This window comes from Astyanax mexicanus, chromosome 4 (genome assembly GCF_023375975.1).
Source record: "Astyanax mexicanus isolate ESR-SI-001 chromosome 4, AstMex3_surface, whole genome shotgun sequence".
NCBI lineage: Eukaryota > Metazoa > Chordata > Actinopteri > Characiformes > Acestrorhamphidae > Astyanax > Astyanax mexicanus.
The window spans coordinates 23,325,935-23,352,407 of record NC_064411.1 but is presented as its reverse complement, the minus strand read 5'-3'; the positions used below and the strand labels follow the sequence as shown (position 1 = coordinate 23,352,407).

General features: G+C 37.4%; 6 protein-coding genes across 9 annotated transcripts in view; 1 reads left to right on the top strand and 5 right to left on the bottom strand.

Moving 5' to 3' along the window:
- The window catches only part of LOC125801297 (zinc finger protein 665-like), a 326,993-nt gene extending 324,923 nt beyond the window's left edge, over positions 1-2,070 (bottom strand). Inside the window, exon 1 of the mRNA XM_049477788.1 lies at positions 1,934-2,070. The gene's annotated coding sequence lies outside the window, so the exon portion shown is untranslated. The remainder of the gene's footprint in view (positions 1-1,933) is intronic.
- LOC125780501 (zinc finger protein 239-like) overlaps positions 1-26,473 on the top strand; it is a 1,096,042-nt gene that overhangs the window by 537,084 nt on the left and 532,485 nt on the right.
- LOC111188532 (zinc finger protein 239-like) overlaps positions 1-26,473 on the bottom strand; it is a 193,828-nt gene that overhangs the window by 9,209 nt on the left and 158,146 nt on the right. The window contains exon 1 of one of the 2 annotated variants that reach the window (XM_049477873.1): positions 22,880-22,895. The exons of the other annotated variant lie outside the window; for it this stretch is intronic. The gene's annotated coding sequence lies outside the window, so the exon portion shown is untranslated. Of the gene's footprint in view, positions 1-22,879; positions 22,896-26,473 lie in introns of those variants that run through there. 2 annotated transcript variants of the gene reach the window in all.
- LOC125801459 (zinc finger protein 239-like) overlaps positions 1-26,473 on the bottom strand; it is a 193,757-nt gene that overhangs the window by 9,209 nt on the left and 158,075 nt on the right. The gene's annotated exons all lie outside the window — the stretch shown is intronic.
- LOC125801264 (gastrula zinc finger protein XlCGF26.1-like) overlaps positions 1-26,473 on the bottom strand; it is a 212,196-nt gene that overhangs the window by 153,551 nt on the left and 32,172 nt on the right. The gene's annotated exons all lie outside the window — the stretch shown is intronic.
- The window catches only part of LOC125801296 (zinc finger protein 665-like), a 57,544-nt gene continuing 47,813 nt past the window's right edge, over positions 16,743-26,473 (bottom strand). Inside the window, exons 1-2 of one of the 4 annotated variants that reach the window (XM_049477784.1) lie at positions 22,755-22,846; positions 16,743-19,397 (exon numbers count right to left, since the gene is read on the bottom strand). In XM_049477784.1, the coding sequence (XP_049333741.1) occupies positions 18,136-19,233 (1,098 nt within the window). In that variant the 5' untranslated portion in view covers positions 19,234-19,397; positions 22,755-22,846 and the 3' untranslated portion in view covers positions 16,743-18,135. Of the gene's footprint in view, positions 19,398-21,522; positions 21,658-22,754; positions 22,847-26,473 lie in introns of those variants that run through there. The other 3 variants (XM_049477785.1, XM_049477783.1, XM_049477786.1) reach the window with 3 other exon arrangements.

Here is a 26,473-nt window from a genome sequence, read left to right as displayed (position 1 = left end):
GGAGCAAGTCAAATGCTATCCAACACGTACTCTGCATGATTTATAGATAAGAAGGAGGGAGAAGTTGTGAGCGGACACTTTAACTGCATGGCAGGTTAGCAGTGTGAAAAACGAAAGCAGGCATGTTTACTCTGGAGGACCAAAAAATGACATGTATAAGTAAATAAATGTTGAAATAAATAAATGTTGACATAAATGCACATATAAATGAATAAATAACTAAATATATAAAGAAGAAATATTTATACTTATACAATTATTTGTGCATGTATTTATTTATTTATATATTTATTTATTCATTCATTCAGATTGTGCATTTAATTATATATTTATTATTTTCAACATTAATTTATTTTTCATTTATTTATTTAGATATTTATATGTGTATTTAATTATACTTATGTCATTTTTGGTCCTCCATAGTTTACTTGTTTAAAGAACAATTTGACCTGATTTTCAACGTTTGTGACTCTCAGATTAGGTGAAGTTTGCATTCATGTTAAATTTAAAAGTTACGTCCACTGTTTTGAACGCTGTTTACCGCTAAACCGAAGTGTTCTAAGAACAGCTACGTCACACTTCCTATGCTCATAAATATTCCTCTGAAACGGTCAATAGCGGAGGAGGGGCTCTACATAACTCTTCCGGGGTCTGTAGCTGGAGTGCCGGAGGAAGAGCAGAATCAGCTGAACTACATGTTCATCTACACAGATTTCTCCCTGAAAACTGTTTATTTTGGTGTGTAAAGCGCTTCTGTTTATTTACAGTAAACTTAGATTTCCAGATTTTTCCACCATTAAGGCAGTAGCATTAGCAACAATTAGCTTGTAAAATGACAGTTTTGTTACCAATACCACACCTAACAGCTAAAGTTAATTATAAAGGAAAGGATTAACCATTAAGGACAGCTTGGACATTATCCTAACATTTAGACTGTACAACAACAACAAAAACTTTAATGTAAAAAACAAATTTAATGTGTTTAAGACATTCAGGCTGCTAATAGTATTTTATTGTTTGGAACTGCCCGATAGCTTAGGTAGCTAGATAGCATTGGCTAGGTAAAAGTGGCTAAAACCTTAACTTACCTTCAAAATTAATGTAAGTAGCTGTATTCTTGTTATTCAATATTTTTCTATATCGTTCGTGGTACATAAAAAGAAGTGGTGCGTGCTCCACACAGCTTTCAATGCAAAGATTTTTTAAAGTGTTAGCAATAGTAAAATGTTTTATGATGTGATTTTTTTATGTTGGAATAATGGTTAAGTGTTTATCTACAGTGGAAGCTGACGTGTTTCCTTAACGAGACTGGCAGAGAGAAAAAGAGAACTGTTTAATGTAAAATAGGGGAACAAAGTACTAACAGCGTTTTAACTGGTAGTTAACATTTCCTACCTTGCTGAAGTTGTCAGCGGTTTTTTAACCAAATATCTAATGTTATCTAGCTAGCCAATGTGCCCAGTGCTTTTTTTAACCCAAGTGTAACCCCTCCCTAAAGGCACCAATATAAATTTAGGGGGGGCCTACACCTCAACTTGATACTGGTTCAGAATAACCAGATAAACTTTTAGCTGAATATGCCAACACTTAAATAATAAAATGGTACCTCCATAACATAAACATTTCAATATTTTAAAAAGAAAACAGCAAAACACACGTAACTTAGTAAAATAAAAGTGGAGCTATTTAGTTAACTCTCAGACTTTTCTCTTTATTTATATGAAGAGAAATAAAATACAATAAAATAATCCCAGATCGGGTCTCAAATAACACAAAAAAACACGGTTTTCCTCTAAACTCTGGTTAATAAAAATAAAGTAAAATAAAATACCCAAATAAAACAACTCTTGGTTTTAGCAATACGTATGAAACCCTCAACTGAGAAAACACACCTCCAATAAGAGCTAAAACACCTCATATTGGAGTTACTCACGGTTCACACAGAGCTCACGGAGATGGCGTCCTCAGTAGCCATGACAACAGACTCCCGGTTCACGGTGCTCCCGGTAGGAGCGCAGCAGTCCCCAGCACTCACAGCGGGAGACGACGCAGTGCACGAGCGCCGGGAAGATCACAACACCCTCCGTGTTCAACTCACACGCGAGGTCCGGCCGAGCTGCTGCAGACAGGCGCGAGGAAACTCAGCAGCAGCAGCTCTCAGTCCGCGGAGAAGCGCCTTTACTCCACAGTCCGGCTGAACTGCCTCTTCAGAGGTTCCGCAGTAAAACTGAACTGAACGCTGCGGTTTAGAGCACTATACAGTACAATAGCACTGTAACTGTGTTATAGAGCGGATAACAAGTAAATAAAAGCGCTCCGGAGAGTCTAAACACAACTTCTCTCCTCACTTTCTCTCTCCTTCTCCTCCAACACACACCCACAGACACTCACACTCTCCCTCCTAGTCCCGCCCTTACTCGGCGCGGATTGGATAGAAAAATGTCTGTCGAGCTTTTCACTCGTATGATTGGCTGAGCTGAACAGGAAACCAGCAGGAAAAACCCGCGAAACAGAAAAGGCTCCTGGGAAATGGAGTTCGTTTACACTTACAATAAAAAAACTAAGAAAATAATACAAATACAAATACACAGGATATTTTTAAGGGTCCTGCACAAGTATCTAATGTTATTAAGTTAGCCAATGTTACCAGTGCTTTTTAACCAGTATCTAATGTTATCTAGGTAGCCAATGTTACCAGTGCTTTTTAACCAGTATCTAATGTTATCTAGCTAGCCAATGTTCCCAGTGCTTTTTTAACCAAGTATCTAAATGTTATCTAGTTAGCCAATGTGCCGAGTGCTTTTTTAACCAGTATCTAATGTTATCTAGCTAGCCAATGTGCCCAATGCTTTTTTAACCAGTATATAATGTTATTTAGCTAGCCAATGTTCCCAGTGCTTTTTTAACCAGTATCTAATGTTATCTAGCTAGCCAATGTGCATAGTGCTTTTTTAACCAAGTATCTAATGTTATCTAGCTAGCCAATGTTCCCAGTGCTTTTTAACCAGTATCTAATGTTATCTAGCTAGCCAATGTTCCCACTGCTTTTTTAACCTAAGTATCTAATTTTATCTAGCTGGCTTATGTTCCCAGTGCTTTTAAGCAAATAGCTAATGTTAGCTGCGGTCCAATCTGAAGGGAGCTGCCCAACTAGGCAGCATTTTCAGGCAGCATAAGCGCGCTCCCGAGAAAAGGACTGTCCCATTCGGAAGGTGGCATGTGCTGCCTACCTGGGCAGCTGCCTTATTTTACCCCGATTCTGAAGGCAGCGTGAGATGTATCCTTCACGGCGAAGGCAATCCCATGATGCATTTCACCAGCTCAGAGTTCCAGCGCTCAGATTTAAAAACATGGCGGACGGAGCCGGCACTGCGAGGGAGTTTCTGTACAAATGTAAGTAATTCCCTCCTGTATTTCCACTCAACGCTGCGTGGGTTTATCAAACTAGCATATTTTAGACTGTTTTAAGTTGTTTTCCATCGTTGTTTTCGCCTGTACTTCATTTAATGTAAGACCTGACCGGCGGAAGCTACCGTTAGCTTATCGCGCTAATTTACCGGGTAAGCTAACACGCATCTAGCCGACTTACAGAGTACCAAACGCTGCTGCAGCGCTGAGGAAACCCCCGCTAGGAAACAAAGACACCCTGGCCGTCCAGTGTAAAAAGTTTTAACTGTTTTAAGTCACTGTTACGTATATCTAAGTGATTTACTGTGTAAATAGTGTAACACTGTAGAATAACCTGTAATTCAGTGATTTAATGTGTAAATAGTTTAATTGTTAGAGGGAATAACTAGAGTTACCTGTAACTGAGTGATTTACTGTGTAAATAGTGTAATTATGAGCGTGTTCTCCATAAACCGCTGTTACTAATTCAGATTTATTTTTTCCACAGGGATGAACGTGGGCCGGGGAAGGTGAACTCTGGTCAGACCGGCTGGAGGCAGCGTTAGCTCCCTTTATGAATATATATTTTTTTCTTTGAATGTAATAAAGTTTTCTCTCTTAACATTATTATTTTTGCTTGCTGTGTGTTTATTGTCACTATGCTTATTGTAGTATCACATCTCAACTAGTGGGTATGGGTAAATAAAAAAAAAATAAAGTTTATGAATCATGTGTTTTATGCAACTAAAAGATAAAGATATAATAAAAATTAGCTGACTGTGTATGAATGTACTATTGTGTGAAACGTAGCTTAGTTTGATAATTTAGCTCTGGCTCATACAAAATATTGATTATATTATGGTTTCATTACTCATGCATTTCTACAAAGCATCTAATCAAAAATAAAATAAAAGCATACATAAAACTGACCATACTCTGAGAATGAAGTGAGGAAAAGTGTATAATTAAAGTAAATCATGAATATTTAAATATCTGTAATATTTGGATGAGTAAAAGAGAAATAGCTGCCGCTGCATTGAGATTTATCCCGAGGTAAGTGATCATTAACTTTAGTTATTTATAAACAAGCTCACGGGCACAGCGCGCTAGACGTGATGACGTATGCTGACTCCAGAGCGTGTCCCGAACGCGCTGCCTTATAAGATCCCTTATGGGTGAAAATGCTGCCGAACGAGGGAGCTGCCTTTGAAGGCAATGACTACCTAGGCAGCTCCCTTCAGATTGGACCGCAGCTGTTATCTAGCTAGCCAATGATCCCAGTGCTTTTTTTTAACCCAAGTAGATAATGTTATCTAGCTAGTCAATATTCCCAGTGCTTTTTTAACCCAAGTAGATAATGTTATCTAGCTGGCTAATGTTACCAACGTTTTTAACCGGTAGGTAAACATGACACAGTTAAACACTACTGCGAATACCTTCACCAAGCCAGGACATAGTTTGTTATTTTAATTTAAATAGAAACTTGTCTGCACTTCTTCCTAAATGAGAGTGTGGCCATTTCAGACATGAGTAGACGCTGCATTGTCCGACATCCATCCATATTTTTTTTTCATATTTTATGTTAAAGATACAAACACATTTTTTATGATTGAGCTAACTAAAATGTCATATCTGGAGCTGTGATGGTATGTAGATGCATGAAATAAGTCTCCACTCATACTGTATATTGTATAAAATAACATTTATTATGCTAAAATAATTAACAAGAACCCCGGTTTGCTTGTGAGAGAGAACGTTAGACAATCTTGTCCTGTGCTCTCTGCCTCGTCACCGACCAACTCAATCTGTAAAACCCAAGGATTTATGTCTTTCGGTCCCTTGTCTGAAAAAAAGTAATATTATCTCATTTCTAGAACATAAGATAAAGGAAAGAGTCGGTTAGAGAGTTCAATCTTTCTCAAGCATATACAACATCGATATAGAGATGATGGAATTGTGGGTAACGCTAGCTTCTGTAAAACTGCAGCAGGTCTTGGAGCTACTGCTCTGAATCTGCTGGTGTAGAGGTTCTGCTGCTCTCTGGCTCTGCAGATGACGTTGGGCTTTAACCCGATGCTGTGATTCGCCACCGTGTCTGCTATATTGATTTAGTAACCAAATCAGTTAAGCCATTGATGTGGAGCTGCAGTTTTTCTTGGTAAAAACACAATTAAATTTACATTTCTCACAAAATGTTCTTTTGTGTTTTTATATTTAAAGGATTTTGTTTTACATATACAAAAAAAACCACATATTGAACTCAAGAGTGCATATCACTGTTAGTCTAAAGCTAATGTGAAAAATAATTAACTGAGTTGTAAAAAAAAAATCAGGAATCTTTTATAAATTGGTGTAAAGGAAAAGGCATCGGACATCATTGGTCACGTGATCAATGTACAACGAATCAAGCATCGGCACAGTGATTCGAACAAATGTGTGTCGTTTTTTCGGCACGCCTCAAAGCTTGAGATTGAAAGGTAACATCGCTCACTTAGAATGAGATAAAAGTACAAAAGCTTTTATGGTAATATGAAGCTGTCCCAGTAGTTTTGTCTGTATAGTGTAACTGATTCAGGCAATTCAATTCAGTTTATTGACCTGCTTTTATTATTATTTTTTTTGCGTTTTCCAGAAATAAAAAATATTCTTCTGAAATTCATATTTAACTAAGAGCAAAGTTAAACTGCTGAAAGAGGTGAAGCAGAATCCGTCCTGAAGAATCTCCAGAACACACAGAAATTGTTTGATACATTTAACTGACAGATAAAGCCAAGTCCTGACATGGAGAAACATCATCACTCTGTCAAGAGTTTTACTAAACAGAGTAATCTCAAAAACACCAGCGCATTCACACAGGAGTGAAACCGTATCACTGCTCAGACTGTGGGAGGAGTTTTACTAGACAGAGTACTCTCAAAAAACACCAGCGCATTCACACAGGAGAGAGAATACTATCCCAAATTTGTTCCACGGCAATTAAAGTGCAAATCGTAAATCTTTCAGGCAGAACACCTTATCCTACACAAATGTTTCACTTCGTCACTTGGGACACGTTCCACCGGAAAAAAACATGAACTGAATTTAACAATGGATTTTACAGGTTCTGCAAAATTAATCGTATCCAGGGATGATGTTTATTGAATTCCATGTTATGATTTCTCGTATGTTTGATATTCCAGGACATTCTTTATGAGACAGAAATCAGTTTTTAGGGTAGTTACGGTAGGAGTTCAGTTCTGAAGAAGGGAAAAAAAAGTCTTTAAAATTTAGATGTCATTGTTGTTAGGAGTAGAGTAGGATTCTTAGTTTGCAACTAAACATTTATGACCAAATCTTCAGAGTTTATGATTTCAATGCTTTTAATCTCCTTTCTAGTATTTGCAGATTTGGTTATTTCTATTCATTTCTAGTATCTCTGTTTTCACAATGTGGAAGCCGTCCTCAGTTCCCCAAGCTTAGCATAGTGTGGCTTAATGCTATTAACCGCTAGGCCCATCTGTATGAAAGAAGAAGTGAACCAGGCAGAGCTCCTCTGCCTGGTGATGGTGCTGTGCAGAGGGTGGTGAACATTGTCCATGATGCCAGTGGTGTTAAGGACTCCAGCTCTAATCCCAGCACAGAACCAGCTTTTCTCACCAGCCTGCCAGTCGTCCAGCATCCCTCTAGCTGATGCTGCCTCCCCAACACACTACAGCTTAAAAGAGAATGCTGGCTACCACAGACTGGTAGAACATCACAGCAGGAGTTTCTGGCAGATGTTGAAAGACTCGAGCCTTCTGAGGAAGTACAGTCTGCTCTGTGCCTTCCTGTAGAGAGAGTCAGTGTTCACTGACCAGTCCAGCCTATCGTCCAGGTGCACACCTAGGGATCTGTAGGATTTGACAACCTCGACATCGACCCCCTCGATGGAGATTGGCTGCTGAGCAGAGGGCCTGGACCTCCCGAAGTCTATTCACATCTCCTTGGTTTTGGAGACGTTCAGCTGCAGATGGTTCGTCTTGCACCAAACCACAAATTCCTTAACCAGGGTTCTGTACGATTGCAGTGTCGTCAGAGAACTTCTGCATGTGGCATGACTCCAAGTGGTATTTGAAGTCTGATGTGTACAGGGTGAACAGGACTGGAGAGAGAACAGTCCCCTGTGGTGCTCCTGTGCTGCTGATCACTGTATCAGAGGAGCAGTCCCTGATCCTGACATGTTGTGGCCTCCCAGTAAGGTCAGTGATCCAGGTGACCAGGTGCATATCCACCTCCATTTTCATCAGCTTGTCCCTCAGTAGTAGGGGCTGGATGGTATTGAAGGCACTGGAGAAGTCGAAGAATATGGCCCTCACAGCACCTCCCCACTTGTCCAGATGAGAGTGAGCTCTGTGCAGAAGATAGAGGATGGCATCTTCCACTCCCACCTTTTTCCGGTACGCAAACTGCAGTGGATCCTCAGCATGGTGGACCTGAGGTCTGAGGTGGTCCAGCAGCAGTCGCTCCATGGTCTTCATCACGTGAGATATCAAAGCAACTGGCCTGTAGTCAATCAGCTCCTTCAAGTGTGCCTTCTTGGGAACTAGAACAGGAACCCTCCCTAGACGCAGACTCAGGTTAAACACATGTTGGAGGGGCTCACCCAGTTGAACAGCACATGCCTTGAGCATTCTGGGGCACACTCTGTCCGGGCCAGCTGCTTTCCTGGGGTGAAGTCTCCTCAGCTGTCTCCTGACCTGGTCTGCAGTAAAGGTTGGTGAACTGGAGGAGCTGATTTGTCTGCTAGCTGATAGTGTTGATGGTGGTGATGATGATGATGAAGATGGTGGGAGTGAGGGTGATTGTGGTGATGATAAAGAGGGTGGAGGTGATGAAGATGATGATGGAGGAAAGGGTGGTGGTGGTGATGAAGATGGAGGTGAGGGTAATGGGCCCTTTTCACATTTCCGGGTTTGGAATGCGGAAGTAAAAAATAGCAGGGTAAACAGCGCGGGTAGAACGTATAGACGAAACGGAGCAGCATAGGAAATGCTACTGCAGGGAGCCTTTCTGCTCAAACAGCAAACGCAAACAACCAAAGTTTCCACAACTTTCCAAATGTCACACGTTTACGCGGTAAATAGATAAGAGCAATTAGTAGAGAGGAAAATGCCACATTTACAGTTCTGCGCGGCAGTACATATGCGTGTAGCCAGCACTTCAGGCCGGATGAGCTATATGTCAAAGCGGGAGGGAACAGAGCCAGGGATCAGTTTCACCACGATTCGCCTGGAATAATTTTGGGAGTAGATATGAAAACCGCCTGACACCCTACGAGAGGGCAAGTACTCGTCTCAGTTTGAACACTGAAGTTGCCATGGGACAGAGAGACGAGGAGGACCTGAAGCTATGCTAACCGAGCTGAATGCTAAAGCACGATTACTGCCGTCCACCGTCTCCTGGTGAGTAATTTTATAACTCTTATATCCATTTACACAATAAATACACAAGCCAGCTACCTAAATAACCATTTGAACAATAATTACCTGAGTAATAGTCTCAAGATAGGATACCTACCAAAATAACATTGGAGATACAATACATACTGAATAACCGTCTAAACATACAATTCATAACTGAATAAAGTCTTAATATGATATAATTATTTGGATAAAGTCTTAATATGCAATACTTACTTGAATAAACTCTACACTTACAATTCATACCTGAATAAAGTTTAAAATTGAAATACTTATTTGAAGTCTAACTTGCCTAAATAAAGGCTAAATATTCAATATTTACCTAAATAAAGGGTCAATTTGGCATGTTTACCTGAATTACTGACTTGTGTCCAAGATATCATTTGTTGTTTAAAAACATTCCAAGCACAAGCATGGTTTATGTATTATACCAAAGAATACCAGTATTTGTTAGCTAAACATAGCACAGTAAAATATACTAGTTTACCTTATTAATAATTGGTGTACAATATAGGTCAATTCAGAGTTTGACTTAAATTTTGTCAGATTATCTGTCAATATGAAACTAAGCTAATGTCTTTTTCCCCCCCTTTTGTCACAGGCAAAGTGGACGTTGCAGCTGCATGAATAAGGGAGCTGGAGCAAAAAGTGATTGAGCTGGAGAATGAAATAAAACAGCTTGCAGACCAACCTAGGCTTAACCATTTCTGCTCAACTAAAGAAGAGTTCCACTTTTTCCACACAATTTCCCTTGACTCAGTACAAAATTCTGTCTAAATATTTTAGCTTTAACTTACCACATTTCTTAATTACTCACGTGAGCTTCATTTGTTTTTTTTTATTGTTTTTTTTTATTTGAGTGTTTTATAAATATAATAAATGAAATACATTTTAATCCTCTTCTCCCAGGTGCTTTGTATTTGTTTTATCTGTAGACAAAGTCATAGATGATTTGGTTACGACTGTATTCACTGGGCATACCATTGCAGGAAACACAATATTCTAAATATACTGTTTAAAGCTCACCTTCCGTCGTTTTTTCTTTCATTTTAAAATGTCTAGTTGTGGTCTCTAGTATGAATGAATGACATGTGAGCCGTTTTTGTAAAAAAAAAAAAGTGCTCAGGTGTCTCTGTATAGCTCTTTTTTAATGGACTGTTTTAGGGGTGTGTCCAAAATGACCGGATTCCAGCTTTGCTCATGAATATTCATACATGCAAACAGAATGCAAATATCTCTCCTCTGATTGTCTAGGAGCACTGCGACGCCCCTCCACCGCTCTGCCGCTCACTGCCTCCCACCTCCTAACTGATGAGCGGTGATGTTGCGTCGCTTCAGCTCCGCCTCTTTCTCGAGCCAAGGTGGGCTGGTCTGTGAGTTTCTGCCTACGTAGGCAGAAAGATAGTTCAAAATTCACCCGTTTTTCGGAGGGGGGGAGGGGGGATTTCTTTGCTTAGCTCCTGCAGACAATGGGGGCTGCAAAACAGTTTAATGTGCAGGTGTACACATTCAACTCGGAGAGACCTACTGTATTCCACAAAAAACAAGAAAAATCGGATTTTTGCGGAAGGTGAGCTTTAAACAATATAGCTAGTTGTCAGAAATGATGCATTTTTTGAAGCACAACCAAAATGTTATGTTTACCCAAAATATCCTGATTTTTAAAGTTAATTAAAATGTAAAATAGTTCCATGACACCCAATACAAATAGATTAATTCAGTTAACAAAATGTCAATGAACTGAAATGTTTTCTTGCTTGTTGCTGGCTCTGCGCTACATAAAAAGACAATTCAAGCTAAGAATACAAGTTTATTTAGAAAATTCCATATTTCCACAAAAAACTAACTATAACAGAACTGGCCACTGGGAGAGAGACTGTTTTAAAGCCCATGGTGCTTTAATGGGCAATCTGATAAAGCAGAGCAATAGTATTATTGCAAAAGGCCTTCCCCGCAACACTTGCACGATGTCTATATTACCTCCACAGGATCTGGGTGGCATAAAGTCACCTGTAATGCAAAGCACAGACATACTGTCAGCTCTGAGAAACATTTTTTAAACGGTACAAAAAGCACCAAATGTTCATATCTGTATTTAAGCCATTCACAATTACTACTACATCTGTAACCTCTTGGCTGACCCTAAACAATCTACCTGAATAAGTTAACCTCCTAAAAACCAAGCAAAAATTTAATATGATGGACAAATTAACACTACAGACGACTAACTTTGGCCACTGGCTTAACCTACCTAGTGAGAAGCTAGCAACACATAGAATCATCTTAGGCTTACCTGAACTGTTTCACCTATGTACAAGATAACTAGGGTTAAATGTGGTTTAATATTTTTTTTCTCCCTGTCGATTAACTTTCCTATCTAAAACACCTGCACTGTGTTTGAAACTGTATATACAAGGGTAAAACAGTTCTGTCTTCTATCCAACTCAAAGCCTAAAATAAGCACATCAGATCCTGGGCAGTAGCTACAGTAATTGTTAAAACAGAAAAGAAAACATTAACTAAACAGCTACTTAGCATTACTTGACGTACTGTTATCTATCTAAGTTAGCAAGCTCGCTAGGTAGCGGTAGCTAACTTAACTGAATTGGAAGCCTCGCTAACTTGTATAAAAATAACTACTTACCCTCAAAAATTGAAGATGTATTCCTCGACAAAAAGCTTGTAATCCTTTTCAGCCTTCGATATTTTCGCTACTGATACCTCATCTATAATCAGTGAGATGTCGGAGAAAGAAATCAGTATAAGTTTGTGCAGAGACAGCAATGAACTCCATTCTAGCGCCGCTGTGTTTACCCTGCTGAACCAAACCGGAAACACGTCATCAAGCTCAGTGAAAAGGGCCCATGGTGGTGGTGATGATGAAGATGAAGATGGTGGAGCTGGAGTTGAAGGTGATGGAGATGATGGTGATGCTGCAGGAGGAGGGGGCAGCAGGAGCAGGACAGTCAAACCTGTTGTAAAAGTTGTTAAACTGGTTTGCTCTGTCCACACCTCCATCTACTGAGTTGCCGCTGTTGTTCTTGCACCCAGTGATGGTTTTCATCGCACCCCAGACTTTCTTCATGTTATTATCTTGCAGCTTTCTTTCCACCTTTTTCCTGTAAGACTCCTTGGCCTCCTGACCATTATTATTGGTAGCTAGCCTAGCTAAATGTACAAACAAAGCATTTGCTTTCAGTGTTCAGTGTTTCATGTCCGGTAAATTTGTTTTATTTCTTGCATATTTTTTTCTTAAATGTAATTTGTGTTCTCTTTCAAGCATTCATTCGGTATCTCAGTATGGGATATGCCTCTTTCACATATTCCTCATGTAGCCCCGGCTAAAAAATGTAAAATTCCCTAGTCCTAAAATACAATATAAATTAAAATACATATAAATTCATAGTGATGGTTTACTTATTGTGTTAGTGTAAACAGTTTAAAAATAAAACAAAAGCAGAACAGAATACATATTTCATTTATTTTCTGTGTTTTTGCAAGAAGGTCGCTTAAAAGTGATTAAGGGATCTACTGAGGGAGAAGTGCACAGGTGAGGGTGGAGTAGAGGATTGGAACCGGCCCGCCCACGGGACGAGAGAACGGCGGAGATGCGGCAGTAGCAGCGCGGGAGAGACGAGGAGGAAAAAGTTCCTCACAGGCTGAACTAAATTCACTAATAATCAGTATTAATTAAGCTAACCGGTAATTACTAAATTCGCTAATAATCAGTATTAATTAAACTAACCGGTAATTATAAGGACACTGACGTCCATACTGAGAGTGTGCTACGAGGCTGAAGTTGGTTTGATATTCGCAGCTCCAGATTCGTTTGGCTCGATATTCGCAGCCTCGTATTCCCCGGCTGAAGTTAGTTTGATATTCGCAGCTACCGCTTCACTGAACATCGTGAACTAAAGGGAGCGTTCACATACACCCGCTGTTTATATTAAACACCTCACAGATCAACACAGGTGATAAAATGAAGAAAAGCAGTACAGCTGTTTATTAAAAATGTAAATATACAATATGTTATTAAATGTAATTTTATATACACGACCTTCCATCAGTATTTTCTCCAGTTTTACTTACAACATAAATTTGCTGTTCTAGTGTAATTCATTCATTTCCTGTGTAAAAAATAAGAATTGACCTCCTACTTTCAAGAAAACCTGGCATTATCCTGGCCGAAGCTAATTGTATACTGTAAAATATTTATTTTAATTACTGAATTTATAATTATATATTATAATAAATAATAAAAAATATATTTAATAAAATTATATTTTAAAAGCCACTCCGCTCAAAAAATATGAGGCAGATGATCCAGTGTGATTTTAAAGGATTTTTTTTCATCTTGGGCCAGACCAAATACACATGATATGAAGAGTTCTATTCTTCTAATTTAAGGAAATCTTGGAATTAGCCTGGCTCGAGCTAATTTTATACTGTAAAATGAATTAGCAACATGGTACACGAGCAATTTTGCACAAATATAATGAATATAAAGCTATGTTCCAATGTGATTTTGAAGGATATTTCATCTTGGGCCAAAACAAATAAACATGAGATGAAGAGTTCTAGACTTCCACTTTAAGAAAAACCTGAAATTAGCCTGGCCCGAGCCAATTTTATACTGTAAAATGAATTAGCAACATGACATGCGAGCCATAATACACAAAATAAGAATATAAAGCCAGTAGTTCCTTTGTGATTTTGACAGACTTTTAAATCTTGGGCCAGACCAAATACACATGATCTGAAGAATACTAGTCTTCTACTTTAAGGAAAACTTGGAATTAGCCTGGCCCGAGCTGATTTTATAATTAAAAATTAACTGGCAACATGGCATACCGATCCAAACATTGAATATAAAGCTGATGTTCCAGAGTGATTTTGAAGAACTTTTTAAATGAAGTAAAATAATAAAAAAAATAAAGTAGTTAACATTAGCTAACCTAGCTAGCTAAAACATTCCACACTGAAATAAAGTAGTTAACATTAGCTAACCTAGCTAAAACTTTCTACACTCAAATAAAGTAGTTAACATTGGCCAACCTAGCTAAAACATTCCACTTTATAATAATATAGTTAACATTAGCTAACCTAGCTAGCTAAAACATTCTACACTCAAATAAAGTAGTTAACATTGGCCAACCTAGCTAAAACATTCCACTTTATAATAATATAGTTAACATTAGCTAACCTAGCTAGCTAAAACATTCTACACTCAAATAAAGTAGTTAACATTGGCCAACCTAGCTAGCTAAAACTTCCTACACTCAAATGAAGTATTTAACATTAGCCAACCTAGCTAAAACTTTCCACACTGAAATAAAGTAGTTTACATTCGCTAACCTAGCAAGCTTAAACATTCCACACTGAAATAAAGTATTTAACTTTAGCCAACCTAGCTAAAACATTCCACTCTAAAATAAAGTAGTTAACATTAGCTAATCTAGCTAGCTAAAACATTCAACACTGAAATAAAGTAGTTAACATTGGCTAACCTAGCTAACTAAACATTCAACACTAAATTAAAGTAGTAAAACATTCCACACTGAAATAAAGTAGTTAACATTAGCTAACCTAGCTAAAACATTCTACACTGAAATAAAGTAGTTAACATTAGCCAACCTAGCTAAAACATTCCACACTGAAATAAAGTAGTTAACATTAGCTAACCTAGCTAGCTAAAACTTTCCACACTTAAATAAAGTAGTTAACATTAATTAACCTAGCTAAAACATTGTACACTCAAATAAAATAGTTAACATTAGCTAACCTAGCTAACTAAACATTCCACACTGAAATAAAGTATAAAACATTAGCTAATCTAGCTAGCTAAAACATTCCACACTGAAATAAAGTAGTTAATATTAGCTAACCTAGCTAGCTAAAACATTCCACACTGAAATAAAGTAGTTACCATTAGCTAACCTAGCTAGCTAAGACACTCCACACTCAAATAAAGTAGTTAACATTAGATAACCTAGCTAGCTAAAGCATTCCACAGCCTGAATTAAAGTACTTAACATTATCTAACCTAGCTAAAACATTCTACTCTGAAATAAAGTAGTTAACATTAGCTAACCTAGCTAGCTAAAACGTCCTACACTCAAATAAAGTATTTAACTTTAGCCAACCTAGCTAAAACATTCCACTTTGAAATAAAGTAGTTAACATTAGCTAACCTAGCTAGCTAAAACGTCCTACACTCAAATAAAGTATTTAACATTAGCCAAACTAGCTAAAACATTCCACTCTGAAATAAAGTAGTTAACATTAGCTAACCTAGCTAGCTAAAACTTTCCACACTGAAATAAAGTAGTTAACATTAGCTAACCTAGCAAGCTAAATTATTCCATACAGAAATAAAGTAGTTATTGTTAGCTAACCTAACTAGCTTAAACATTCCACACTAAAATAAAGTAGTTAATGTTAGCTAACCTAGCTAGCTAAATAATTCCATACTGAAATAAAGTAGTTAACATTAGCTAACCTAGCTAGCTAAAACATTCCACACTAAAATAACATAGTTAACATTAGCTAACTTAGCTAGCTTAAACATTATAGACCATTTATTTAATGCTATCCAAAATATCTATATATTTAAATAAAATATTGATATATTTTATTGGCATTCTTTGGTAAACTGGGCATGAAGGAGCTTGGTCAGAGATCTTTCTCTTGTTCACAGTGGATGACCCTGCTGCACTTTTGTTGCATGGTTCTGAGCAAGATGCAGTAATGAGACCGGTTACATTTTTAAGTTTTTGTAATTTTTAGTAAATGTCATTTAATTTAAATGCTTTAAACATTCCAATATAATGTGACATCTTGTATTCACTGAACTTTTCATATAATATAAAATATGAATATAAAACAATACTACATTCCTTATGTGCTGCATGTTTTATTTTGATTCTTGCATGTTTTCTGCACATGTAGTTATTCTTAAATCTTGGATCAAGGAACAAGTTAATGTTCAGAAGGAGTTGAGTGGTGGTATGTGCGATATATTTATGAAATTCCAAAAAAAAAAAAAAAAAAATAGCGTAAACACGTTTTATTGTATTACACATTGTAGCAAGCAAGCTAACAATACTGAGCAATAAAATCACTTATAAATAATTGGACAGGCTGACTTATACTTACTGACTGCAAGATGCAACCTGAGGTCATATATTTTATCAAGCTTTCAGATGGTTTTTACTTGACTATTGAGCTCTAAAAATGTTACACATCTTCTTGTGATACTTTTTCAATTGATGATGGAGATTTGTGTAGTTGCATTGTGGTAGTGTGTTTGGGTGATATTCTACAACGTACCTTATATTTTTCTTGGGGTTTCATGTGTTAAGAATATATAGCCACCTTAAATCACTTCTGATGGGTTTACACTGCTCTATCATCCAAACTTGCATTTCACTCTTTAGCCAAAAGTTTTTGGACACTGTTCTATTAGCCGAAATTATTGGCATTCCCCTATTTACTCAAATGTTTTTTGATGCCAACATTTAGCAAAATGGTTTTGGACGTAGCTCTATCATCTTATAAATAGGCATACCACTATTTAGTCAAAGGTTTTTGGACTCCACACCACTTTTCTGATAAACCTGTGCACATTTCTATCTCTTCTATCTCTGAGTGGCACTCTAACTGTAGCCATCTTGCCTATATTGAAATGTAAGTGCAAACAAGTTGGGGCATCACTTGAAGTTTACCATCAACAGTGAGGACCAAGTCCATCTGGTACAACTTTACATTTATTACATACATTGTTAAAAAGGTTTTATCAGTTTGGTGTACATTTTTGAACAGGGTTACCATGCATATTCAAAATTTACCATGCAAGTTAACAATCATTTAATACAAGGAGTAAATGTGTGACGAATACCAGGACCCGAGGAGACAAGCGCTAATTAGTAAACACAGGTTTATTTACAGGACTAGACAAACAGAGGTAGTCAGGGACAGGCAATGTCCCTGATAGAAGTTGGTAACCAGAAATAAAACAAAACGAGGTCTAAGCACTAGAGTAAACGGTAGGCAGAAAAAGGGTCAAGAAACAGAGAATCAGAGACAAGAAAGAACGCTTTGTACAGAGATAGAAAACTAGATAATACGCAGCAACTAGGGAGTTGCACTGAGGGAGTATTTATAAGACCAAGTGGAAATGCTTGAGAGACACGTGATTCTCAGAGTCACTGTAGTTCTGAGCCTGAGGCTGCTGGGAAACTGAGTCTTTAGGCAGAGAGGCTTCAGGAGCAGGCAGGTTGACAGAGTCAGGCGTGACAGTTTTATCTATTTTTACATATTTTCTTTAATCTGTAAAACACTTTGTGAGTTGCTCTGAAAAAGTGTTATATAAAAAGAGATTACTTACTTACTAGCATTGTAAACCTGTTGGGAGCATCTGCTAAAAGCTTACATTTTTGGAATTCTCATTTGGGTGCCTGTTAATACTTACAAAATAATAACAAAAGTAGTTCTGAAGATCCATCAGGTCACAGAGAGGTTATCAACCATTTCTTGAGCGGATATTTTAATATAAAAGTCTTTTTTATTGAAACCCACACATATAAGTAAATATAGAGGTGAAGCAATACAAAGATATTCCTCTTTATCCCTCTATGGTAACAGATTTTTAATCAGAGCGACTGAACCATAGACCAACACCAACAGAGGGAACGAATGAGCCCGCAACCTTGCACTACACTGCACTACACAAACCTGGAGTGGGTTGATTTCAGTATGAGAACTACAGCTGGAGCGTTTTATTCAACCTCTGGAAAGGATTTTGTTGGCCTCTCTGCGGGGTCTGGATGCTCCTCCGGTCCACACAGCCGTACTAGGCACAGTGTCGTCTCTCTGTGGCTCTGGGTCTCACTTTTGGGAGCACTCTCTGGAGTGGCTTAGAGTGTTCCCCCTCTCCTTTCATATTAATGGGCCTGGTGGTTAATAGTGAGTGGGGGCGATGCGTTTTAAAATCATCGGGGGGGTTGGGTGTTGGTTGTGTTTTAAAAACATCAGCGTCCTGTCATTACTTTCCCACCGCGCTCCGCAAATCTATTTGGGGATTGGATTTAGTTATGCTAATCTAACGTCTGGGGCAAACATTGGCAGTGCCCTCATTTGAACTTCTTCAGAACTGAACTCCTACCGGATTGGATTAATTTAGCTGAACCTGTAATATGTATTGTTAAATTCAATTCATGTTCATTTCTGGCAGAACGTGTCCCAAGTGAAACATTTGTGTAGGATAAGGTGTTCCGTCCAAAAGATTTACGATTCGCACTTTTACTTTGTATCACAAATTTGTGATATTTTTTTCTCTTGTGTGAATGTGCTGGTGATTTTTGAGATGTATCTGTTGAGTAAAACTCTTCCCACAGTCTGAGCAGTGATACGGTTTCTCTCCTGTGTGAATGCGCTGATGCAGTTTGAGAGTATTTTGTTGACTAAAACTCTTCCCACAGTCTGAGCAGTGATACGGTTTCTCTCCTGTGTGAATGCGCTGATGCAGTTTGAGATGAGTCTGTTGACTAAAACTCTTCCCACAGTCTGAGCAGTGATATGGTTTCTCTCCTGTGTGAATGCGCTGGTGTTTTTTGAGAGTACTCTGTGCAGTAAAACTCCTCCCACAGTGTGAGCAGTGATACGGTTTCTCCCCTGTGTGAATGCGCTGATGAACTTTGAGATGAGTCTGTGTAGTAAAACACTTCTCACATTCTGAGCAGTAATATGGTTTCACTCTTGTGTGAAAGCACTGATGCAGTATGAGAGTATTTTGTTGACTAAAACTGTTCCCACATTCTGAGCAGTAATATGTGTGAATGCACTGGTGTTTTTTGAGAGTACTCTGTGCAGTAAAACTTCTCCCACAGTCTGAGCAGTAATACGGTTTCTCTCCTGTGTGAATTCGCTGGTGTTTTTTGAGAGCACTCTGTTGATTAAAACTGTTCCCACAGTCTGAGCAGTGATACGGTTTCTCTCCTGTGTGAATGCGCTGGTGATTTTTGAGATTACTCTGTTGAGTAAAACTCTTCCCACAGTCTGAGCAGTGATACGGTTTCTCTCCTGTGTGAATGCGCTGGTGTTTTTTGAGAGTACTCTGTGCAGTAAAACTCCTCCCACAGTCTGAGCAGTGATACGGTTTCTCTCCTGTGTGAATTCGCTGGTGTTTTTTAAGATTACTCAGTTGATTAAAACTCTTCCCACAGTCTGAGCAGTAATAAGGTTTCTCTCCTGTGTGAATGCGCTGGTGTTTTTTGAGAGTACTCTGTGCAGTAAAACTCCTCCCACAGTCTGAGCAGTGATACGGTTTCTCTCCTGTGTGAATGTGCTGGTGTATTTTGAGATCACTCTGTTTGGTAAAACTCTTGACAGAGTGCTGATGTTTCTCCATGTCGGGACTTGGCTTAATTTGTCTGTTAAATGTAACAAACAATTTCTGCGTGTTCTGGAGGTTTTTCAGGATGTCTTGTGCTTCACCTCTTTCAGCAGTTTAACATTGCTCTTAGTTAAATATCCTGGTTGTTGGTGATGAATTTCAGGAGAATATTTTCATTTCTGGAAAACACAAAGAAAAATGCCATTGAATATTAAAATAAAAGCAGGTCAATTAACTGAAGAGAATCTGGGCCATCTTCATATTACCATAAAAGTTTCTGTACTTTTTTCCCATTCTAACTTTATAGTGTAAAGGGGGCGCTGGTGGTCCTCCGGCCACTAGAGGGAGGCCACATTTGGCCACTCGCAATAATCAATTTGACACCTGCTTAGTCTTTTTATAAGGACTGCCCACTGTTCAGACAGACAGTCTTCATTCTGTTCTGGTCTCAGTAGAACCTGAGATATGCACTCCTGAAGTCCTTTTTTGTATATGTAGGTCACAAATGAAAATTTGGTGAGAAATGTAATTGTGATACGGTTGTCCATATTTTATCGAACCGTTCGGGTCGGCCTGCTGGTTCGATACACCCGGAAGAACCACGATATTTTAGTGTGCGCATTAACAGAGCAAACGAACGCTCTTAGTAATTAACAGCCCCGCAGTAAATGTAGGATTGCAGACTCGGCCACATGGCCAGGGGAGGGGCTGCTGAGCGCTGCTGCTGATGAAGCAAGTGAAGGACACGTTTTTTACTCCTTCCCCCCACTCGCCCAACTGCTGTTTTTTACTTTTTACAGAAGAAAAAACTCTTTAATTTGAGATTCCCTGTTAAGAAATTAAAAAAGTTTGAGTTTATCCAGCTGTCTCTAGCTGGTTCTGGCGACAAAACATTAATGTTTTATTTGTGGTTATTGAATGGATACGTTCTGTGTATTCTGTCTACTGTGCCCCACGCGATGGAGTGCCGCATTTTGGCTTCAGGGTAGAGTTTGATAACAAGGTAAAAACAGTCAGCAGATAAAGCACAGTGTGATATCAGTTCCTTTTTTATAATAAATGTTGTGATTTTAATTAATCTATTCCTTTGTTCGGTTTAATATTGGCTCTGCAAGTGTGAGTAGGAGCACCTTGTTGATTTGAAATAGAAAGGGATAAAAACATAATTCATATATATCAAAACCGAACCGAAACCGTGGCCCAAGAACCGCGATACAAACCAAACTGTGGCCACACTGTACCGTTGCATCCCTAATATTAACTCATACAATGTATTTCAGCATTTCAGCAGTTTGGAATGAATATGCTTGAGAGAGAGTGAACTCTCAACCTGACTCTTTATGTTCTAGAAATAAGATAATATAACTTATTTTTCCAGACGAGGGACAGAAAGACATAAATACTTGAGTTTTACAGATTGAGTGGGTCGATGACAAGGCAGAGAGCACAGGACAAGATTAGCTAACATGCTCTATCACAAGCAAACCCGGGTGCTTGTTAATTATTTTATCATAATAAATGTTATTTTATACAAAGTACAGTATCAGTGGAGACCTATTTTATGCATCTACATACAAACAGCTCCAGAAATGACACATTTTAATTAATTAATTCATAAACTATGTGTTTGTATCTTTTAAAATAAAATATAAAAAGAAACGCAGATGGATGTCGGAAATTGCAGCGTGTATTTATGTCTATATATGTGTATATGCGTGTATATATGTTTATTTTATAAGGGGCCTACACAATTAATAATCTTTTTTTTATATTATCCATAGCAGGCAACAACAACAGCTCGGGAGTACTTCCGGATAATAAAGTAATTGGTGGTATGATGTGTCTAATACACTGCCGGATTTACATAATGATTGAGTTATGAGTTATGGTCCACAGTGGGCTAAGGGATTTTAACAGGTAAACTTAGTAAAGTTTAGCTGATCAGTTAGATCCGGTGGAAAACACACAGTTTAGAGGCAGTGAGCAGAAACTGCTTTAAACTACCAACATAAAGTATTGTACTAAATTCTGGCTATCCTCTACATCCAGCTTCTATCAAACTAGTTAGCTAAATTAACATTTGTTTATTATAGCTTACAGTAAATCCTGCAATCCTAAATTAGTAAACACAAGTAAAAACAAATAATTAGTTACTGGCTGATCAGGTACATCAGGGCAGCTTGAACACACACACACACACACATATATATATTGATCTGTTTTGATTGGGAGATGAGTCTTTTTAACCTGCAGAAACAGCTCCAGAAACAATATAATCACAGTTTACATAGTTAGCTCCGTTACCTTTCTTTTAGAAAAATTTCTGTATATCCAGATATGTTTAAACGTCAGCTCCTGAACTTACAGCGAGGGGGAGGGCTTCCCCACACTGACCCTCCTCTGCACCTCCAGAAATCTGATTGGCTGTTTCTCCTGAAAGGCGGGACTTTTTCCTTGAACTGGCACCATAATTGGCGTTAAGATATTTAATTATCTCTCAATAGTTTTTTTTTTTTAATACGGAAAACTTACGGGAAAATACTAATGCGGGAGGACGGGGGGAAAGAAGGGTTGAATGCGGTAGTTTCCCGGCCAAAACGGGAGACTTGACAAATATGAACATTAGCTACTTAGTTAAAAAAAGCACTGGGAACATTAGCTAGCTAGATACCATTCGCTACTTGGTTAAAAAAATCACTGGGAACATTGGCTAGCTAGATACCATTAGCTACTTGGTTAAAAAAGCACTGGGAACATTGACTAGCCAGATACCATTAGCTACTTGGTTAAAAAAGCACTGGGAACATTGGCTAGCTAGATAACATTAGAAACTTGGTTAAAAAAAAGCACTGGGAACATTGGCTAGCTAGATACCATTAGCTACTTGGTTAAAAAAGCACTGGGAAAATTGGATAGCTAGATAACATTAGCTACTTGGTTAAAAAAGCACTGGGAACCTTGTCTTTTCTCTCTGCCAGTCACTTTAAGGAAACACGTCAGCTCCCACTGTAGATGAACACTTAAACATTATTCCCACATTAAAAAATCACATCATAAAACACTACAATTGCTACCACATTTGTAAATCTGTGCATAAAAACTGTGTGGTGCACATTTTTTTTATGTACCACGTACAATGTTTTGTTAAAAAAATCAGCAACTGGATAGGGGGTACATTCATTTTGAAGGTAAGGTTTTAGCCTTTAGCTAACCTAACCAATGCTATTTAGATAGCTAGCTAAGCTAAGCTAAGCTAGCAGGCAATTCCAAACAATAAAATACTATTAGCAGCCTGAATGTCTTAAACAAATTATATTTGTGATGAATTGTTGTTATATATAGTCTAAATGGTAGGATAATGTACAAGCTGTCTGTAATGGTTAATCCTTACATTTACAATTAACTTTAGCTGTTAGGTGTGGTATTGGTAACAACACTGGATCATTTTACAAGCTAATGTTGCTAATGCTCCTGCCTTAGTGCTGAAAAAATCTGTAAATCCAAGCTTACTGTAAAAAAACAAAAGCGCTTTACACCCAAATAAACAATTTTCAGGAGAGAAATCTGTGTAGATTAACATCCAGCACTCGCTTTCCCGAGAGAGAGTGAGAGAGAGAGAGAGAGAGAGAGAGAGAGAGAGAGAGAGAGAGAGAATGAATACCGTATGTCGTTCAGCTCATCCTGCTTTTCCTCCGGAGCTGCTGGAGAATAAACCTCCGTGAAATGAGCAACAGTAGCTGAAATTTCATGTGACTTCTCGTCAAAATAAAAGTTTGTAAAAATATTCAATTTAAAAAGAAGGAATTGGTTTTCGAAGTGATTTTAGCGAGGAGAAGGTCAGGTAAGAGGTGGAATTTCACTAGTGTTTTTTTTTTAAATAACATTGATTAGATAATTTAACAGAAAACCTATTATTTTACTGTAATAATTAACAAAGAAAAATGTTAGCAAATGAAAATAAAAAGAAATCCCACTTATAACCATTACTGTGAAATACAGTTTCCTGCTGGTCCTTAACTGATACTTTCAGTTAATATAATAATAATAATAATAATAATAATAATAATAATACACTGCAATAAAGATAAGGAATATAAATACAGGACAATAAAGAAGAAAATTAACAAAAAAATACATATTAATAAAGTGCCAGCGCAAAGCTGTCTTTTCTAACAACACTAGTTTTGTACAATTTTGTACAATTTCTTACCTTTTTCTTTTGTTCTGTATATTATTTCATCTTTTTCAGTTTCAAAAAGCTTTCAACTAGTTTTATACTCTTTATTTTTTCAAACTAATTCATGGTATTTAATTTACAGACTCAAATCTGATTTTTATTAAATTTTAAAGGGACGTTTATTTTGACAGAATGTTTTTGACAAAGCTCCTCTCCATGAAGCTTAGATTCATCCGGGTTATGTAGAGCCCCGCCCCCTCCCCCGCTATATCACATTATACCCCATCACCGCTAGAGGGAGCCAGCGAGTGAGTCCTCAATGCATGGAGCTGAATGGAGCTAAACAGCTAAAACTCTCATTTAAAACACTGTATAACTACTTCTCTGTGGGTTTCTTTGGATTTTACAAAGTACAACAAAGTATTTTACTAAAAAAGGGGAGGAAATAAACCCCTATATTTCCGTTTTCTACAGCAAATGTTTTTTATTCAGTAAATACACTAGCATAACTGCTTCTGATGTTGGAGTTACACACAGAGCTTGAAAGGGTTAAAACTGCAGTTTAAAAGCTTTAATAATTATTTCTGCGGTGATGAAATGGTTGTAGTTGTTCTGTTTTGAGGAAATGAGTAAAAGTTTTATTCTATAAAGTATCAAACACTTATAAATGATTATTTTGCTAATAATATTAATTTATGAATGTTTGATACTTTTTAGAATGAAAATTGTATATACTCTTTTAGACTCTGTCAAGTGGCCTGAGATTCGGAGCAGATTCTGAAGTGAGTTTTTTGATAAAGATTCTCTGCTTGCTCCATGTTCCTGTACAACTAGTATACTAGTAGTGTCCTACTACTATAGTACTATAGTCAAATTACTATAGGGTCTCATATAGTAATTTAACAGTCACTATCTAATGCATCACTTTGCAAAAGTACACAGTCACACAAAATACAGGACAAATTAGAAATGTTTATTACAATCAAATTATCATTGTAAAATAACATTACCAATTAATCTCTATTTTCATGCAGCAACAGAACTTCATTTCATTTGAAATATTATGGTTACCTTTTCCTTGCATTTACCTTCTTCATGTCCTGCAGATTCTTGAAAAGGAGATCGTACTGCAGCAGATCTCGTATTATTTATGTATTCTGAAAGCTTTCCATAAATTGAGGTCATTCACAGCTCCTCCCTGTAAAATCACTCCCTGACATCACAATGGACCATCCTGATTTCTTTATAGAAGGGTACTTCACACTTTGAAACTTCATATGCAAATATCAGTTTTTAAACTAAATATAGCTGCACACGGCAATCAGCAGGTTCAAGCATGAACTGGTGCCTAATAGAGCATAGGATGGTGATGTGTAGTAAAGTCTAATACAACTGAAGACACTGAAGTCATATTTAGAGATTCTCAGTCTTTCACCTGTTATTAATGTTGAGCAGAGGCTGTTAAACATGATGAGTGCCTAAATTCATAGATACATTTTTTGAAGTTTGTAGAACATTCATCAAGTGAGTAAGATTTAGTCAAACTATCTGCTGCAATATGATCTACTTTTTTTACAAACTGAAGAACATCAAAAAGATGTATGCAAAGAAAATGTAACCATAATATTTTAAATGAAATTTAGATTTTAAAAAGTGTTTACTGGAGTTAATGTTACAATTGGTGCTCTAACAACGGCACTGACATTTCCATAGTAATTAGTAAGTGCTATTTGTTGGGGTAGTTTGAAGTGACTCTAACAACGAAATACATTTTGCTGATAAACTGGAGCACATTTCTGTCTCTTCCATCTCTGAGTGTCACTCTAACTGTAGCCATCTTACCTAAATTGAAATGTAAGTGCAAACAAGTTGGGGCATCACTTGAAGTTTACCATCAACAGTGAGGACCAAGTCCATCTGGTATAACTAGAATTTTTCTACATACAATGTTAAAATTTTGCATCAATTTGGTGTAAATTTATGAACAATATTAACTTGCATGGTAAATTTTGTCAGTATAAAATTGTGACCATCACAAAATGAAGCATTGATTATTAAATACAAGCAGTAAGTATGTCTCTTCTATTCATTACAAGTGAGTAATTTAAAATTTAACATATGAATGAATGTGTATGAATGTTCATATGATGAACATGCATAAATAGTCTTGATGGTACTGCTGCCATTGCTTACGGTCACACTACCTTGAGAACACCCTTGAAATCTTGAAAGGTCAGCAGGGTTTGTCCTGGTTAGTACTTGGATGGGAATCTGGGAATGGTTTATGACCCCCAAGTCCCTATTGCTCATCCTGGGAGTAGGTTAATTCATTTAGAAATCTGATGGTTTTCCATTATAAATCTGCCTGTAGATAAGCAGAATATTCATATTGTAGTGGATAGCCAGAATTTAGTAACGTACTGTACTTTGTTTGTAGTTTAAAGCAGTTTCTTAACCCTGGTCACTGCCCTAAAATAGTGTTTTCCACCTGGTCCAGCTGATCAGCTAATAAACAGATATTTACTGAGTTTACCTTTTAAAATCCTTTAACCCCCTATGGAGCCTAAATTAATCCAGCAGTGTATTAGACACATCATACCACCACTTACTTTATTTAGTGCCTTTAAAGCAGAGGAAGCTATAGAATATGCAGAACAGTGTTAATATGCAGTAGAATATGCACGAACAGGGTTGAGAAACACTGATCTAACGTGACTTCTGTTCATTTGTAGTGCACAGTAAGACCACATGTCCTGACGTTTATAAAAATCTCTATGAAACGTTAAGTTACATTCTTTTACATAAAAGGACACCGTCTTAAGAAGAGATCTCATTGAAAGGAGAAAATGTAAATATACAACAGAATTGACATGCCAATACATGATAATAATAATAATACTAATAATAATATAATAATAATAACAATAATAATAATAATAAACAAATCTGTTATTATTTTAAATATTAGGTGATAACTGATCATTTTTGTCATATGTATATTATTCAGAGATTGCATGCATAATTTTTTCTAACAACAGTGACTGTAATGTGGAGTTACTTGTAAAATCACCATAGAAT